A 16,587-nucleotide genomic window follows, 5' to 3' on the forward strand; every position below is an offset into this window, starting at 1 on the left:
AACTTTTCCCAAGTGGTGACTAATTGATTTGAGTGCTCTGCAATTCTGGTTGCATAATTTGAGATACTAGGGGCTTATATGCAGAAATGCTGAGGGTTTGCAGCTGCAGCTGAAGTCGATTAAAGTATGTGCCCTGAATGTATGGAATGTTTTTTGATACTAGGCACTTGGAAAAATCATATCTAAGATAAAATTAGCACCTGAGATTACGGAAGATTTTACCTTAATCTGTGCCTCATTTTGCAATCTATAAGAAAAGGAAAATAATACACGCTTGTCTCTTAAGATATTACAATGGTGAATAATATTATTGATGAACTCTGATGCCATTGTGATGGGCTTCAAAACAAATAACCACAGCTTCCAAACGTGTTTGAACAGCATGCAGCTAAGAGCAGATGAGGCCACACATGAACAAATGTGTGGAGAAAAATACTGAATAGCTGCTCACTGGGTAAGCAGTCATCTTCTGCATGTTGCATAAAGACAGAGCGGCAGGAGTAATGATGACAGATTGTATGTAGTTCCTCCTTTTCAGGGAACCACCGAGTTCTTCCCAAATCTCCTTTACCTGTTCAGAATACTCGTTATTGTCTGTAGCATGTATTGTCTTTATCATATTTACGTTATCCCTTAATTTTTAAACTGTAAGTTTGTATTTTAGATTTAATTAAACTAAAATCTTATCGTTTAACAATCTCTTTTTTTCTTTAACAATAGCTTCTCTTGCTACTTCAAAAAAATGAAAAAAAGGTACCATCCTCTCTCTTGATTCAAAGAACAAAAATAGAACTTGACCAAAAATTTTTATCCTTTTGGTCTGTTTGCCAACAGTGTGCTTTTTGTTGACATTGCCACAGGGTATACAGCTCCACTGCTGGCATCTGCCTGAAGTTGGCTCAGGGTTTGTGTGGGACTAATTGGATGAGGGGAGCTAGATGAGGAAACGAACTAATTTTAGTCCCCTTCTTCCTTTCTTCCTGCTTCCTCTGTTTCTTCACCCTGCAGTAAATATTTCTTTTATTTTGACCAGTGGTACTTACTGTGACTGTTTTTTTTTCAGAAATAGTTCTGCAATATTTCTGCCACCACTGTTTTATGGTTGGGTTTTTTCCTTCCAAAAAAGACAAGTTAAGAGAGGTAGAAATTACATCGAATGGAAACCTTTTTCATTTCTTGGATTTGATTCCATGGCTGGGATTATGAGACAGAGGGAAATGTGGCTCTGGCCTATTATTGATACTTGTAGGATTGTCAGTAACAGAATGCTTTTTTCCGTGTAGTAGCTTGCGGACTTGCAGTTTCAGTCCTTTCTTCTCCACCTGTGTCAAAAGTTACTTACTATATATATTCTTGCTTGTCTGTTGCTCTTTCTTTTAGTCTTAACTATAACTTGAAAACTTGGGGGAGAACCCATGTAATGATTTATCTTTGCTTCATTTAAGTCCCATGATCACAAAACTTTTCCTGTAGCTTTTGCATTTGAAATTTTCTACATTTGTTGGTGTTTCTACTTGAGGCAGTAGGACTACAGTTTTATCTTCCGACTTTCACTGTTATCTTTGCTGATAATCCTGTAATCCCATGTTGAGAGGCAAGTAAATGGATTGGTAATAGCCACTATCTTCTGCAGTCAGTTAGCTGAAACAGATTTCTGGTAGCATAGTTAATGGGATGTAACCTGTGCCAAGTTTTTATTGCTGCTCACTCAACTGCTGATTCTTCTTTTTCACAGGCGTAGAAGAAGGCATACTCTTCCCCTTTATTTGGTCTTCTCTCCTTTTGCAGTGTTTGTCTTGCTACCAGCTCTGCTCACCCAACTTTGTAGTTCCTGCAGTTGGCTGTTGCTCTCTGTCCTGCTCTGTGCTGCTTCCAGACTAAGGAGCTGTCCTTAAAAAATACAGGTGTCAGAAGAAAATTCGTCTTATCTGTTACTTCTGTTTGTGATGGTTGGGAAATGAAAATGAGGATGGAGAAGACAAGAGATCTCTTCTTTTCAGCTGTTCAGTTCCCACTCTGCTGTTGTGACTTGAGAATAGGTCTCTATAGGTGGATGAGAGATGATGGGAGGCAAATACGCTCCATACAACTGCTGCCTTTTAATATCAGTGGCTGAAAAAATGACCTTACATTTGCCCCTTTTACTTGTTTTTCTCTCAGGAGCAGGGAGCATTTCCCAATCTGTTTCACTTGTGACTTCAGAGGGAATATTGGGTAAGAGCTATTATTTTTGCCTCTCTCAGCCCTCTGATGATGGTGACAGGCTATTTAGCTTCCCAGCGAAAAAGGCTTGTTTTTGCTGAATTATTTTTATGACTCTATAAGGGGAGAAGCAGGCACATACATGTGATTGATAGCCACCGCCTTTTGTAGCGATGAGGTTGTTGGGTGTTGCCCTCACCTAACTGAAGAACCCTTAAAGTAGATCGGGAGAAGTGTTTACTTCACACTCATCTTCTCAGCTTTTTCTCCTTATGCAGGCCTGCCCTCTGTCTCTTCTGGACTTGTCTGGGTTTTCAGATTGTCTGGTTCAGCTGCAGCTTTGCTGTGGATATTGCTGTGAGAGCAGAAGCTCAGCACATGCTGCCTCTACCTGCTGTTCCCTAGGCTGCCTCTGTAGGGGAATGCTCTGTTGTGAGGGTCTCCCAAATTGGGTAGAATCTGTCTTCTGCTCTTCTTCTGGCTCTTGCAGGCCAAGAAGTAGGCAGTTTATGGATCAGTATGAATTACTCCCCTCCTTCCCTGATGAAACGATGCCTCCAAGGTAGCACTGGAAGAGAAGAGCCGCAACTGCTTGCACGGAGTGGCTTTATAAAAAGCAGGGAAGTGATCTTTCTGCCTTTCACTTAGGCCTGTGTGGTTCAGTTCAAACGTTTTGATTTGAAAAATGTAGAAAGCAATTCAGGGAACAGTGTGCCACTGTGTGTAACGGTATCTGCCCACAGCTGCCATAAATTTTGAGAGGTAATTATCTTCCTTAAGGATTATTTGGCTCATTCTCACTAGAAATCATGTCAGATAAGCATTTTTAGTGACCATAATACCAGTTTTCCATACAAATTGCTAGTAAATGGGAAGGGCTGTCTGCAAGTCAGTTCCATCACAAGTCATTGCATATATATGTGGCTTTTATAATATGGGCACGATTTTTAAAATTTAATTTTATTTAGCTTTCAGTTGCTTAGAAATTAGTTTTCTGTGTGAATTTTAATTGATGGTTCCTAATGCTAAACTTGATTTCTTTATCCAGGTACCTGTGAACCTTGGCTGGCTAATTTATGGCTCATACAGACTCTGTCAGGTTTTGTGAATAGTCTTTCAGGATGTCGGTGTCCCCTGCCTTCTGCCCTGGCCCTTTATCAGATTTGCTGTTTTACAACATCAAACTGTGAGTTGAGGCGGTCAGGCAATGCTCACGCTTTCAGCTCACTTGTTAGGAGTGTGATAACTTTTTAGCAAAGTGGGGGGCCATAGTAATAGGTAATCCGTTAAGCTTATTGGAGTTTAACTGAGGTGTTTAAGTTTTAGGCTGGGATGTGCCTTACACACAGAAATTTTGCTGATGCTGGCATCTGTACTACAGAGAGTGACGGAGGGCATTCCTATATTCTTTCAAGGAGGCTATGTACTAACTCAGCAGTGAATTACTATATAGGTAGTGGCATGTTACAACCTCCCTGAGGTCTTCTGAGTCCCCAGGTAGTAATAGCTCATTAAAATGGTAGTTAATGAGTATAAAGGGATCATTATGCTACTCTCCTACATGACAGGTAGGGCTAAATCCTAACTGGTTCTGTAGAAAGTATTCTAAATAAAGAAGGAAGAAATTTGATAAATGCTGCTGGTAGTTCTTTATAAACCTAGCTATTTAAAGCAATGCATTTGAGAAAACACTCACAGAAATAGATTTTGAATAAATTAATACAGGTTTGTAAATGTCTTTTAGGGCTTTCAGAGGTATTAGTATCCTATACAATCTCAAAGTTACCTTCATATAGTCTGTAACGAAGCATCTTTGGTTAAAAATATGCAGCATTTTGCCATTTCTGATCAGTTTGGTTTGAAGTTAAAAAAAAAAAAAGATTCCCCCCCCCCAATTACTTAAATTTGGATTTTTTACGATCTCAGGATTTGTAGACATTTTCTGTTCTACATGCCGAAAATAAATGGCAGAATGATTCCTTCTTGAGGGAGGAGGAGAGTAACGTTCCCCTAATATGATTTTGTTTGTGGAAAACATAACCACCTCACAAATGAGATCATCATCTTCTTTTTTATGCTTTTCATTTAACTACGGTTATTTTCTGGAGCAAGGTATTAAGGATTTATCCAAACTGAAAAATTTGGATTTTTTAGCACTGAGATGAAAAACTTCTTGATCTCAGTAAATGCTTCGTGTCTTCTTCCAGGCTCTAGAAGGAGAAACAAACAAAAGAAAGACTGCAGACTCGGGTACATCTAGATCTCAAAGCTCAAGTTCAGTGGACAGGGCTATTTGTAAGTGTCCTTAAACTAAGAAAAATTACATTGCTTCAGAAATATTATAGTATGGTACAGAAGCTATGTAAACACTAGGAAAAAGAGGGTGGAAGCAAATATAAAACATTAAGTATATTTGTAAAATATATAAATATATTGTAAACATATAATAAATATATATATATATATGGAGAGAGGTGTTCTTGCTTTCTGTCATAAATGAAGAAATTATAACTGCTGTGCCTGGATATGGTTTACTACAGCAGTTCTACCATATCCGCATTTAGGTTTTTTTTGTTGCAGGAATTAAGAACGTATTTATAATAAACCAAATACAGAACATTTTTAAAGGAATAGTTTAATTTTTAAAAAGTTTTAAGGATATTTGTAGAATTTTCTGCTTGTTTTTCTTGTTCGGTTTAGTCTGTATTTTCATCTGACGTTCTCAAGGAACCTTGCTGATCATATCTGTTCTGTATTATCTTTCAAGGCTAAAGCTGATAACGGATGGAGAAAGTATTCTAAAGTCAAATTATGCGGATGACTTATTAGTGGTTAGGATTACTTTCTTAGTAGTTCAGAGTAACTGCTGTGTAACAGGAAAAATAAGCTTAATGCTTAGTGGTCCAAGTCATGGAACAGGGCCCCATGGGACTTCAAATTCATAGCAAAGAAGTGTTTTCTGCTGCCTCTTGATACTTGCCACTCCTTTAGAAGTCCTTTTAGGTTTTGTGAAAATCTCATTGGCTCTTTCTCTTCCAGCATGAGCATCTGTCATCTTCAGTGTGACAAGAATACTGTCTTTCAGCCAGGATCTTTTAAACTACATAAAACAGATGCAGTAAATCCAGTTGGAATATTTGCAGAGTAATTACTAAATTGATCAAGAGGATATTTAAATTCTGAAATATAGGACTGTTAGTAACCTACTATACCCTGCTGTGACAGAACCAGTTAAATCTAAGTCATGTCTGATAAAAGTATGCAAAACCTGCTTGTAAAGGAGACTTCAGCACTCTGTTCCAGTGATATGCTAGTGATGCTTCTAGGAAGTTTTCCTGGTACCTAACTTGAATCTTCCTGTGCTGTTATCTGGCTGTTACTGCTTAGCCTTAGATAGATCAGGCAAGGCAATTATTCCATTTTTCTTTACCGCTACCTTTTACGTATTTGAAGATGTTATTTCCTTGTGTCAGCTGCCTTTTCTTTAGGCTTAACTCACTCTTGTTCTTTCAGTTTCTCTGAACAAGTCACTATTTTTATTATTTTTTTTTTCCCTAGACCTCTTATTATTCAGATTTTTTTGCTTATCTTCCGAACAGGCTTATAGCTTATTTTAACCCCATTATTTGAACTGGATGCAGCAATCTGCTGAGGTCTTACAGGTGCTGTGTGAAATGGCACAGTTGCTTGTTGCTGTACTGCTTGTGTCACGGTGGGCTGTGCTGCACAGAAAGGCAGCATCACGCCACTGACTCGTGCTCAGCTTGTGATTCACTGATAATTTCTGACTAACTGCTTTTTTCTATCCTGTGTTTGTGTAGTTGATGAATTCTGTCCAGATGTAGACCATTAGTCTTTCACTTAGGAAATAATGTCATATTTTTTTAGAGTAATTCACCAGTTCGTCCGGATGTTTTAAAATTCTAATTCTCTTTGACAGCATCTTTGTAGGTTTTCCCAGGTTAGTGTTAACTACCAGTTTAATAGTCATCCTGTAATTCAACTTGCCAATTAAAATATTGAATATCAGTGGACCTGGGAGACCTCATAAAATCCTGTTTGATACACCTTTTCATTTTTGACAGTTAGATCCTTTAACTATTCAAGGTATGATTTATTTTCTTTCAGTTTGTTTTGTACCTGCAAGAGAAGCTCTGTGATACTATGTTTTTGTCATTGTTTAAAAAACATTGTGCATTAAAAACATCACTTAAGTCAAGATGTGAAAATGATCACTGTCTGTTCATTCCAAGCTTATGTAACAACTTGCATTTAACTTGTTCTTAAAATACTTTGTGAAGCTGAGCAACAATTACAAGTATAAATTAGAGCATTGTTTAAGCATTAAACAGGGGAGATATGCTTGTTTACACATCTTTTTATTTTAGCCATCTCTGTGTGTGTGTATGAAAATATATATGATGGATGTGTGTGGGTGTATGGGCATATAAATTGGTGTCCTTCATTGCTGATAGGGCTGAGGAGGTTGCTAATAAATAGTTAATGTTTATTCTGAAAGTCGATGCCGGTGGGGATTATTCACCATGTAAATGTTGTGTTGATGCATAAAATAATGGGTAGATTTTTGAAAACTTCTGTGTTGGAGATAACTGTTACTGTTTTCTTCTTGTATGGCTTTATAATATTTTCTTTTCAGCCATACATCCTATATCCTGTCTCTTGTATGCCCTTTCCTAATTTTTTGGACACCAGAAAGGAGGGTAATAAACACCTTTCAAAAATAGGAAAAGTTTTAGAGCTTACAAGTCAATTAAAGATCTAGTCACAAAAGTGACAGCCACAGTTCAGGTGACACAGGAATTCAGAAACTAGTAGCCCAGGCGTTTGTTTGGGGGTTATATATATATATATTAATTTATTTTGGTCTTTGGTTTTCTTTAAGACCTAAGTCTGTGGTCATTAGTAGTCTCCCTCCAAAAAATTATGCTTAAATTGGGATCTGGGAAGCAGCTTTTTGAAAAGACAGGCTAGGTGTGTAGGAGCATATGGATCAGTATGTCAGCTCTGGTGGAAGAGTGTAATGAGAACAGGATAATCGAGAGGAGGAGGAGGTAAAGGCCTGGTATGGATGTAGCCTTGCTGATTTGCCCATTTCCTTTAATTCCTTACCCTCTGGAAAGCAGTTGGAAACATACTAAAGCAGAAATGTAGCAAGAAGACTATATAAACAATCAAATAGCAGCATATTTTGGGCATTACGTTGTAGGAAGGGTTGGAACTTGTCAGATCCAACACCCCAAAATCTTTGCCACCTTACACTGATGCTCCACAGTGGTGAGTGTGGGCTGCATTCAGCTGTCCTTAGGTATAGTGTCACCTCTTGTAAATCAGGGGGCTGTGCTGTCTAGGGGCAAAGGCATTAAGCAAGAAATGCACTGCAGGAGACACCACATTTTTGCTTTCCCTGCCAACCTGGGCTGTAAAAGCAGTGCTCTTTCTCTGTAGCAATTTAGTTCCTGTGAATATGCTGCAGGATCAGGAATTTTGTAGGTAATATTTTTATCCCAAGAGCTGTAGACTAGAAATCTCTGATGCAATAGGCAGATTTTCAAGAGAACTCCCTAGAAACAACTTTCTTTAGCCTATAAGGGAATACACACAGGTATATAGAAATATACACAACTATCTATATTATAAAAATATATACAACACATATTATATAAATATGTAAACAATAAATGTAGTATATAAAATGGAATAAAAATAAACATGTAACAGCGTTGCTGGAAAAACACATGAAATAAATAATGGATATCTACTCATTCCTTCCTTTTGAACTACCAGAATGAAAAACTAAATTGAAATAAACTGTAACAGTAGGCAGGATTTCAAATTAGTCAGTATTAGCTTGAATAATATCCTCAGCTGTTGTTTGATAGCTTTTCTCCATTTTTGAATTTGAAGAGTAATTCTAAAAAGGTTGAGAATTGGTGAGTGTTCTCTGCATCTCAGAGACAAAGCTCATGTTAAATCATAACTTATGGTTATACATGACAGTGTTCTCTTGGGCAATCTAATCTTTCCTCAATAATCAGTTTCTGAAAATCTAAGTAAAAAAGATAAAAGGCTAAAATAGTTTCAACAGAAGAAAAAAATTACATATAAATACTGTTGTTCAAATTGGTCAAGAAAACCTAAGGCCGTGTAATTGTGCACATGTGCTGAGGAGAACACTTTTTTTGGTATCTCAAGCATGAGGCAGCAGAATTTTCATTCATTTGGCACGCTAGGCTGAAAACAGAGTCTTCTTTCATTTCACACACTCCCCTGGAAACAAACATGCCAGTGAAGGGATTGTGCCAGTTATCAGAAGCTCACAGGAATACATTGTGGTGGTTTGTATTCATTTTCATTTCATGAATTGCTTTAAAACTTAGCAACATAAAAAAGCATTAAAACACCTTTTTAGCATTATTTTTAGTTCCTATGTATTTCCCTGCTGTGCTGTTATTCAGTTTAAATCAATGGAATGTTGTGAGACACATGGCTTGGTTTGCAGCAGAGCAGATCTCTCCTCCTGCCTGGGTATACTTGGAGCATTCATCTGTAGAGAAGCAGCAAATTTCAGTTTAACTCATTTTACATCCTTGAAAAAGGTAAGTGTCTTAGAAAGAAGTTCAATAAAAATAAAGGGTGAATTCAACAAAGGTTATGCGGCAAGAAATTTAAGCCAAAACTCAGCTGGCATCTGCTAACTATAAAAATTCACAGATGATGCTTGGTCTTCTGGGAGACACTTGCTTTTCTTTCCTAGAGTTACATTCTTCAGGATTGCCAGCAGGTCCTTCCCACCTCTGGAATTTGCTGCAAGACTCTATTTCCCTCATAGATGTTTTTCCAAGTGCACACTTGGCAAACTCAGGTGTACTTCTTGGAACTAATCTGGTCATAGGAGCTTAAATTAGGACCAGGTTGCAGTGGTATTTTAATCAAGTTTGATATGGGTGAAGATTCATTTATTTCCTAGTCTTGTGCTGTTGCTTCTGTTAGAGGAGTAACCATGTTAGATACGGGTATGTCTGCTTTAGGTAGCTGTTGCTTTTCCTCCTGGTGCTACTAAGCAATTTTTGTTTGTAGAAACAGCATGCAGGTGTGATTTATTTATTTATTTATTTTTAAATATTATTGTTACTCTTTTTTAAAGGGAAATTACTTTCTTAAAAGGTGTTTGAGGAAACAGGGATGCTTGTGATTTTGCACAGAAGATATGTATTGTGACATATAAGGCGACTGGTACTGATGGTGCGAATTTTTTTGTTTGTTTCTGGGAGAGTCTCATTTACTGTTTTAATTTTTTTTTTTAAAAAAAGAAAAGGTACAAAGTCTAGAGTGAATGCAAGCCATTGAATTACCATTTTGGTGGTAAGCTTCCAGAGTCAGAATGGCCTTCAAGCAGGTTGAAGAGGTATGTGTCAATCTATGCTGAACCAAAGTGGGGGTGAGAATCCGGTTGGAAGAAGGGTCACAGCTATATGGTTTCCGTCCTAAGAATTACCTAGAGAAGGGTGAGGAGCAACAGTGGTTGCTGTTCTGTCCCCATATGAAAATGAGACACTTAGGAGGGGTCACACTGTGTTCCTTGGTGTTGCTCAAGGAATGAGGACTGTGCATATTTAATTGTTGGCCTACAGTCATGTTTGTTTGGTCTCTGACACTTATGGATATTAGTTTTCTGTGGACTTCACATGAAAACAACTAGGTAGAAAGTAGCAATGTTGACACAATGTTTAGTAGACAGCTGTAGCTTTGGTCTAGTTATATGCCCCTTCTTGTTTTGTGAATTTTTGTGGGACAGCCTGTGCATCCTGCAGTTTCAAATCACGGAAGAAAAATATGTGATTGTGAATTTACAAAGCTTACGTTTTGTTTCTTTTTCTGTACAATTCTGCTTCAACTTGTATACTTGATGGTTATCAAAAGGAAAGTAGTGACTTACAGTCCTTATTCTACACAAAAATTCTGAACGGAATATTTTGTTGAAGAAACCACATACATTGGAATTGCTTGTGAATAAAAAAACCCCAAACACAGGAGTTATGTAAGTTTGAGTTATAATTTGGGAAGGCTGAAAAACACCTCATGAAGGCCTGCCTGCACTGAGGTTTTTTACAGGTATAAGGTTCACACTTGAAATACAGTCAGCTGGTGCTCTATGCAGTTGTCACTTTTGGTTGCCGTATAGCTTCAGTAACACGCACTGTGGAAAATTCTACACAGTTATTCAGCAGCACTGCAATGAAATAGATAATACTGATGTCATTCTCTTTTCATCCATTAACAAGTGATTGGAAAAACTGCAAATGAGTAGAAACATGATTTCTATCTGTATACTTGGTCCTCTGGACCACGTGCCTTCCCGTTGCTAATAAAGATAATGCCACCTATTTGAAGACATCGGCAGGCATATTTAAAACCCAAGATGAATTGAGCGCATTTACTGCGTTAGAAGCAGTTGCTAAATTGTAAGTAACTAAGTCTTGTTCTATAACTGCATTGCACTCAAGGGAACAATTTAGGTTTTGAATTGTATATGTTGGTAAGTGAAAACTATGTAGACATTGATTATTTTTTCCCCTTGACCTAATCACTGTTTGCCTATGGCAATATCTGATATGTTATGTGTTCACCAAGAATTGTCTTGGGACCACAATGAGGCTTTTATTTTAGCTTCATTAGTAATCATAGTTACATTAGGAATAGAAGGCAATGGAGTAATATACTTGTACTGTACTACACCAGTTTTTCTATTTATTGTAAAGGTGGAATTGAACTCTGTAGGTGGGAGTCTGAATTTATACAGACAGAGGAGGAGATGAGATTTGAATCCTTGTGCATTTTCAGCAAGATTTTAATTTTAAAAAAATGGAAGGCAAATGCCTGTTTAGATTATTTTTTTGTGTGTGTGTTGTGAAAAAATCCTTTCTTTGTTTCTCCTTATGTATTTGTAGTCTAATTATACAACTTTTCTTGGTAATACGAGAGAATGTGAAAATTATGCTGAGTAAAATAAAATTTAGTAATGTGTTTTTCGTTGTCTGAATTAAACAAGCTGCCAAAAGTAAATGACAGAAACAGTGAGAATAATGTTTCCTCTTCTCCCCTGCCCTGGGAATCTGATGTGTATCACCCTTTAGACAAAAATTTAAAATTCCAGCAGAGTACCTTAAGAAATCAACATACTGTTGATTCCTTCAAATGGTAATTTTGTTTGTGTGCTAAAATATTTGTTTGTAGTGTAAGGAATTATGCAAAAAAGTGTAAAAGATTGAACTTTTAACTTCTAGCTAGAGGTCATGTAACTAAACACATGGACACTCTGTTCAATAAAGTGTTAGCAATTAAAAAATTCCCACATGAATACTTGCATATTTGCATGCATAAGAGGCCAAACTGTGGCCTGCTGAAATATAGACTTGCATTTTGGTATTTCTGAGAACCAATTCTAGCACAAAACACCTTATCCCCTATTGACTTGTCTTCTATGTGCATTTTTTCCAGCTATGCAGCTGACAGCTGAGCAGTTTTCATTTTAGCTTAGAGCATTCATTTTGCATTATCTTTTAATATAAGTGCTTATATTATGCTTTGTTTTTCAAAATATACATGATGGAGTGTTGCCTTTTTTTCCTCCTGAACAGCAGTGACTCATATGAAAGTGGACTTAGATGCTGCACATGGAAGTGTGTGCTTTTGTTGCAGTGAGAGTAGTTCTCAACTTGTTGAGATCCATTAACTGAAAAATGGGTGTGTAAAGAGATGTTCAACTTTGGAAGTATGATGGGACAATATTACTTTGAAAAGACATTTATCAAGAAATAGTGTGATGCTTTTGATGTTTTTATCCACATGAGGGAGACTGTGACAGGCTCATTTGCCTTAATTGGTGGCAAAACTTGCCAACCTGAAGCACCGTGTTGGAGAAATCACTGAATGCACTAGCTGTCTGTAACATTACCAGCTTCTCCTGCTGTTAACTGATAGGCCTATACAGATTTTATTTTTCCCTCCTTAGATGTAACTGAGATCAAGATTTCTGAATTGTAAATGAAACCATCCAGCACGTCTTCAGAGCTTTTTCTTTAAAACAAAACCATAGTAAGGTCATGGCTTTCTCTCTCTAATCTTTGGACTTCTGCCCTAGTATGTAAAATAGTATCTTAGTTTGTAGAAAACACTGACTCTTAACTCAGTGTTTTGTTGCTCAGCCTTTATGGAAATGTTACTGAAGGTGGCCAACAGGGTCAGCTAGCTATAAATGAAAGTCTTAGAACAGCTGATTTCAGTATGGTAGATGTTTCTTTATTAGTTTGAAAATAATTATTCTTTGTAGCTTATTTAGGGTCACACGTTGCTAGGAAGTTCTGTAGTGATGAGAAGATTTTCTCAAAAAACAACCACTTGTGTTCAGGGCAGCTTCTAGAGGATCTGGAACCTTTCCTGAAGATGCCAAGCATTACCCGTAGGTAGCATTAATTAGCAAAATGTTTGGAACATACAACATTTTCCTGTGTTCTGTTTGGCAGTATTGTGAAGACTCGGTTAGCAGACAGACTTATTGTTGCTTTAGAAATTATATGGACCAGTTGTAATTAAATCATTTACAGTAACATCCCATATTTAATTACTTACTGGTATTATTGTCCCCTTTTCAACCTTTTAGGTGCTTAATTGCAATTAGCTGATATGTTCATAAAGATCACTTTCATGGTTCAGCTGAAACCATGGCCAGTAAACTACTTCTGGATTTTTATTTGCTATAGTAGTGTTGAAATACTGTATTTTGTTTTGAAGACAAGCTGGCATTGTTTATGAAGTGGCTGACGGGGTTGGTAGATGAGGGGAAACAAAACAATCTCCAAATTATATCTGGTAACTAAGATGAATAATCTGTTTTTGTAAATTTATAAATTTTTGTTTCAACTTCTCAAGGTGAAGCAACATAAATATTTAAGTGACTTTATTCTTTCAGAGTTGACTTGGGATCTCTTGCTTTGCTTAAGCATGAAACAGATAAACTACCTTTTGTCCTGATCTTTTAAACAAATAATCATGCTGTTCCCAAATGAAACTAACGTTTAAATTGTTCAGCTACAAGTGAAAACACTGTAACTTTTTTGCTTGTTTGTTGTTTGAAGTAATTGGAAGAATATTGTGGGACAACTCTTTAGTATGCTTTTATTAGGTTTTTAACTGTTTGTTGGAGGTGTTCCAAAAATAATACCAAGCACATCTAAATGTGTGGTACAGAAGGAATAAACTGTGGTTTATCCCAAATACATAGTCTGGAGGTACTAATTTCTTGAGGTTATCATGGTCTCGATCCCTAATTTTTAAAAGATTTATTTACTTCGCTTTTTTGCATTTATTTAATATAATTCTATTAAGTCTACATCTCAAGAATTTAATGTTTTTTTGTGCTTAGAATAGATACGTAGTCACTGTTTCTTCCTTCTCCTTAACCAAGAGTTAAAAATAAACCTATAAAACAATGGCAATATGAAACAACTCACTGAGTAATCAAGCTGGAAGCAAGCTGGTACTTAGCCAGGGGAATTCTGCTTTGGTGTGCACACGCCTTAGAAGTAGCTGTTGGAAAATTTAAAAATGAAAAAATACACATGCAGTCTTTTCAGGAGAAATTCCTTGTGAGTAATAAAAGCACCTTCCTTTGACAGACAAGAGACTATGGAAATTTTGGTCTTGCATTAGAGGATAATACCAGCTTCCTTAAAATACAATTTCAAAGCTGAATTTTCTCAAATTCTGTGTTTTTCCCCACTTTATCCTTTTCCCCTTCCCCTCCTCCAGTCTTTCTCTAATATTCACTGCTGGCCCAAACTTCTATACAGCATTATTATAGCTTCATGTTATAAAACTGGAAATTTTAAAATGAAAATAATGATTTGTAATAAAAAGCCTGACAGACTAATTATAGTATTGCATTAATTATTATCTTATTTCAGCTCTGTTCCTCTCACAGCTAATTCAGATCTGGGTTTTGGTGGTTTTTAATCCTTGTTGACACTGTAATTTTGAGAGAGAGAATGTACTGGGGAACAATATATATAAAATCAAGAAATTAAAATTGTCAGATAAACAGTTGATTTCTAAAATGTTGCCTTGGACATGTTAGTAATAGAATGCAAGTAGCTCTGTTTAAATGTGATGCTTTGTGGATCTTCTGGTCAGTGTAACACCAATATACTATACAATGCAACTCTTGAAATCTTCCAGTTCTGGATGTCTTTATAGTATGTACTAAATAGCAGTCGTTAATTCAGAAATTTGTGCATTGTGCGGCGAAGTTGGTACATCATTGATGCATTTGACATTCTGAGTTTTATTTTTTCTCCCAAAATGTGTGCAATTCTTACAGTGATTCAGGTATAGATTGATGTCAGTGCTACAGTATAGCTTCAAGACTGCAATTTGAAGCTACTTCAGATACACTTCTTTAGATATGGTAAAGCTGAAGTTGAATGGAAGTCCTGTTGGTGGTGAATTACATGTAAATATTAAAAAGGGAAGAGTTCATAGCAAGTCCTGAGTTTGGGAAATTGAGCGTGATAATTTGCTGAAAAGACATCTGTCTTGAAGATATGCAGATGCAATAATTTTCAGGTTTTATTTGAACTTTTAGATGGTGTAGAAGGTACCTGGGTTAATTTTAAGCAAGAAAGTGTTTGAAAGTTTTGGCAAATATCATTGTAATGGATGTATGGTAATGAAGGAAGTTAAGATGAAAGATGAATTGGACTGAATGACTGTTCAGTCATTTAGGCTAGGCTAGTTGCATGGTTTGGTTGTTAGACGTCTCAAATTACGTTGCCTTAGTTCCTGCATTTGGTTGGCTGTCTTCACATCTTAACAAAGTTCTGGGAATTAGTTTCTGAGAGTTTGCTTTGTTTTCCTTTTTCAGGATGCTTCATCTGCAGATGTTCGGAAAGCATATCGAAAGCTTTCACTAATTTTACACCCAGACAAGAATAAAGACGAAAACGCAGAAACACAGTTTAGGCAAGTAAGTGCAATGTGTGGCAATAAAAGCTTTAGGAAAAATAGAATCAGAATTTTTTACCATGATGTTGTTTCAGTAAGAACAATGGTACACCTTTGAAATTATTAAGTTAAATGCTGAATTACATTTTTCCTGATGTAGCTAGATCAAAAACAAGTACCCTTTTTCAGAATTAACTTGTTGAATAACTCTTATTTAGTATTTACCTGTATATTAAAAATAATTTGAACATAATACTTATACTCTTAGGAGGAAAATATGTTTGCACTTTATGTAAGACTGTTTATAAATAGTCTTTTCAAAAGCAGTAGGGAAAACTTCTGATCAGTTCTCAATGCAAGTCATATGTAAGCATAATTTAATGAAAAGAATTTATTTTAGTTCGTGATTTTTTGCCTTTTGAATCTTTACAGAGTGAAACCATGAGACTGTTGCAATTAGCTCTACCTTTAAAAATATACTTCTGATGACTAAATGCAGGCCACTTAATTTCATTAGGATCTTTAGGATGAAACAAACACTACCTTGTATTTTTAAGGTGTGAGACAAGACTCAGTTTCACAGAGAAGAGGAGGGAAAAAAAAATCTTTTGTAGGAGTTGCTTGTTTGTGTATCTGATGACACTTTGTATATGAATATGTCACTGTTTCTTTTGCATACTGAGTTTGCTTCTTGGTGTTACAGGGAAAAGTGAAAAACTAGCAAAGGTCATTAATTGGCAAGTGTAAAATATGATACTACTATCCAAACTTTATAAACTCAATCCTAAAGTAAAGTCTTTTCAGTGTTTTTTTTTCTTTTTCTGTTTTTATTTTAGTTGGTGGCCATCTATGAGGTTTTAAAGGATGAAGAAAGGAGGCAGAGGTGAGTTAATTTGCACAGGTTCTTAAATAAAGCATTCATGCCAGTGATATATTGAAGTCCTATTTGACTTAATTGTAACTCTTCAGATCATTTTGCATAATTTAAGTTTGAAATTCTTATGGAGCTGTTTAATTAAAGATTGTATGTGGCTTAAAGGGGAAGCTTTTGTGTATTTTTTTGTGATATACTGGTTATTCTCCTTTAAAAGTAGTATTTGAAAGAACTTTAAAAGCTAGCTGTTACTTGGAGCAATTTTTATAACACTTAACAATTATATCACTTTTTGAGTTGTATCGGTTATCATTGCTTGTATTATTAAAGCTGCAGTTGAAAATATAGGCCACTGATTCAACTGTCAGTCATATCTCACTATATCAATAAAAGGTTTGCTGCATGATATTTAGGGATTATTTCCAGTGTATGTCATCTTCAATGTTATTTTCTGTTGCTTAGTTCATTGTTTTTTCTTTCAGATGTATTAT

The 16,587-nt window shown here is 36.2% G+C and overlaps 1 protein-coding gene across 1 annotated transcript in view; it reads left to right on the forward strand.

Annotated features, from left to right (window-relative positions):
- DNAJC1 (DnaJ heat shock protein family (Hsp40) member C1) overlaps positions 1-16,587 on the forward strand; it is a 114,779-nt gene that overhangs the window by 26,433 nt on the left and 71,759 nt on the right. Inside the window, exons 2-3 of the mRNA XM_059818682.1 lie at positions 15,143-15,244; positions 16,059-16,105. Of these exons, the coding sequence (XP_059674665.1) occupies positions 15,143-15,244; positions 16,059-16,105 (149 nt within the window). The remainder of the gene's footprint in view (positions 1-15,142; positions 15,245-16,058; positions 16,106-16,587) is intronic.

The sequence above is a fragment of the Gavia stellata genome, chromosome 6, assembly GCF_030936135.1.
Source record: "Gavia stellata isolate bGavSte3 chromosome 6, bGavSte3.hap2, whole genome shotgun sequence".
NCBI lineage: Eukaryota > Metazoa > Chordata > Aves > Gaviiformes > Gaviidae > Gavia > Gavia stellata.